The following is a 1,687-nucleotide window of genomic DNA, read 5'->3' as shown; positions in this document are numbered from 1 at the left end:
CTCGCCCTGGTGCTCCTGCAAAGGCAGCGGCAACATGGAGGAGGAGTGCGAGAAGTTCCTCCGAGACTTCACAGAAAACCCCTGTCTCGGTAAGGCACTTCCCCGTCCCCCTCCTCACCCTGCCCCGTCACCGCCGGGGTGCAGCCCCCCATAAATGCCTCCTGCCCCAGGAAATGCCATCCAAGCCTTCGGCAACGGCACCGATGTGAACATCTCCCCCAAGAACCCCTCGCCCCCCGTCACCCTGCCACCGAAGACGGAGAAGAGCCCTGCCTTGCCGGATGACATCAACGACAGCAACACCATGTACGACACGAGCGTCATCACCACCTGCACCTCCGTCCAGGTAGAACCTGAGCCTGGTCGCTGCTGCAAACTGGGGACACTGGTCTGGACCCTCGGTGGGTCTGTCAGCCAGGAGATCGGCTGCAGCCCGTGGGCAGCAAAAAAGTCCTGCTCAGTGCACGCATCTCGGCCTGGATGCAGTGTTGGTACCCAGGTGCCCGGCAGGATCCGGCCATCCCTGGTAAACGGGGGTCTGGGCACTGCCCGGGGGTCTGGCATGGGGAAGGGAGGGATCCGTGCCCTGCCCATCCCCTCGCCTCGCTTGGGGCATCGTCCCCTGCCTGGCGCGGCTCTGTGCCCGGGGCAAGCTGAGCTGGCATAGCTGCCCCGAGCACAACTTCTCCTGCCCCGGCTCGTTCGGGATGAAAACAGCTTGAATTCCACGTGGCTTGGGAAAACCTGAAAAATACGTTTTTTCTTGCATTGCGCTGGGCTTGTGGGTGGTAGGGTGCTGCCGGGAGAGGACCGGGACGGGGGGGCCGTGGCCGGTGGGTGTCACAGGAGCGTAGGCAGGGTCCTCGGCAGGAACATTTGCGGCAGGGCGCACGGGGGGCGGCCAACCTGGGGCTGGGATGAATCTGCGTGAGTGCTTGCAGCGTTCTGTTGCTTGCACTCTCTCATGCTTCAGGCAGGAGCCCGGCAAAGAGCCTGAGCTGCCCGGGGAGAAGGGATGAGCCCCTTTTCTTTCTTCTCTCCTTTCGCAAAGCTCTTCTGACAGCCCTGGGTGCTTGAGAAGCACGTGGAGAGACTTCACGCTTCGACACCAGCCACGATTTCCAATGCCCCGTGCATAGGGCTGCAGGCATCACCCCGTGCCCTTGCAGGGCGGCTCTGCAGCTCCCGGGGGAATCTGGGGAGCCCAAACCCTGGGGTGCGACCCCAGGCAGGAGCGGCCCCGGGTGCACATACCTGCCCTAAGCCTTCCTCCTTTCTCCTCTCCAGGAGCATGGACCGAAGCTAAACAAGTCCAAAGAGCAGAGTCTGTGCTACTCAGAGGTACGTTTGGGGCAGGGGGGAGTGCAGGGAGGGGGCGTCCCGGGGCCGGGAGCTCTTTCCCACTGCAGATGGCTCGGGAAGGACGTGCCAGACAAGCGCGGTCCCGGGGATCGCTGCCTTCGCTGACTGGAGGGCAAAAATAGGTGTTTTCCAAGGTTGGATGATTTTTCCCCCAAAAGGACCCTGATGAAACCCTGCTCTCCCCTCGCCCGCAGACCCAGCTGACCACGGACATCATGCCAGACCAGAAGACGTTCGTGGACCAGAAGGCAGGCGGCAGCCGACACTGGGCGGGCCGGAGCCTGCCCGTTGTGCCCATCCTCCTGCTGCAGCTGGCGCTCTAGAG

The 1,687-nt window shown here is 63.2% G+C and overlaps 1 protein-coding gene across 1 annotated transcript in view; it reads left to right on the top strand.

Annotated features, from left to right (window-relative positions):
• Positions 1 to 1,685, top strand: part of GFRA2 (GDNF family receptor alpha 2) — a 55,547-nt gene extending 53,862 nt beyond the window's left edge. The window contains exons 6-9 of the mRNA XM_009318636.1: positions 8 to 89; positions 171 to 346; positions 1,288 to 1,341; positions 1,557 to 1,685. Coding sequence (XP_009316911.1) covers positions 8 to 89; positions 171 to 346; positions 1,288 to 1,341; positions 1,557 to 1,685 — 441 coding nt within the window. The remainder of the gene's footprint in view (positions 1 to 7; positions 90 to 170; positions 347 to 1,287; positions 1,342 to 1,556) is intronic.
• Positions 1,686 to 1,687: the final 2 nt, after the last annotated feature.

The sequence above is a fragment of the Pygoscelis adeliae genome, unplaced genomic scaffold (assembly GCF_000699105.1).
Source record: "Pygoscelis adeliae isolate BGI_AS28 unplaced genomic scaffold, ASM69910v1 Scaffold52, whole genome shotgun sequence".
Classification (NCBI taxonomy): Eukaryota; Metazoa; Chordata; class Aves; order Sphenisciformes; family Spheniscidae; genus Pygoscelis; species Pygoscelis adeliae.
The sequence above is the reverse complement of the archived record's forward strand: the minus strand, read 5'-3'. Positions and strand labels throughout refer to the sequence as shown.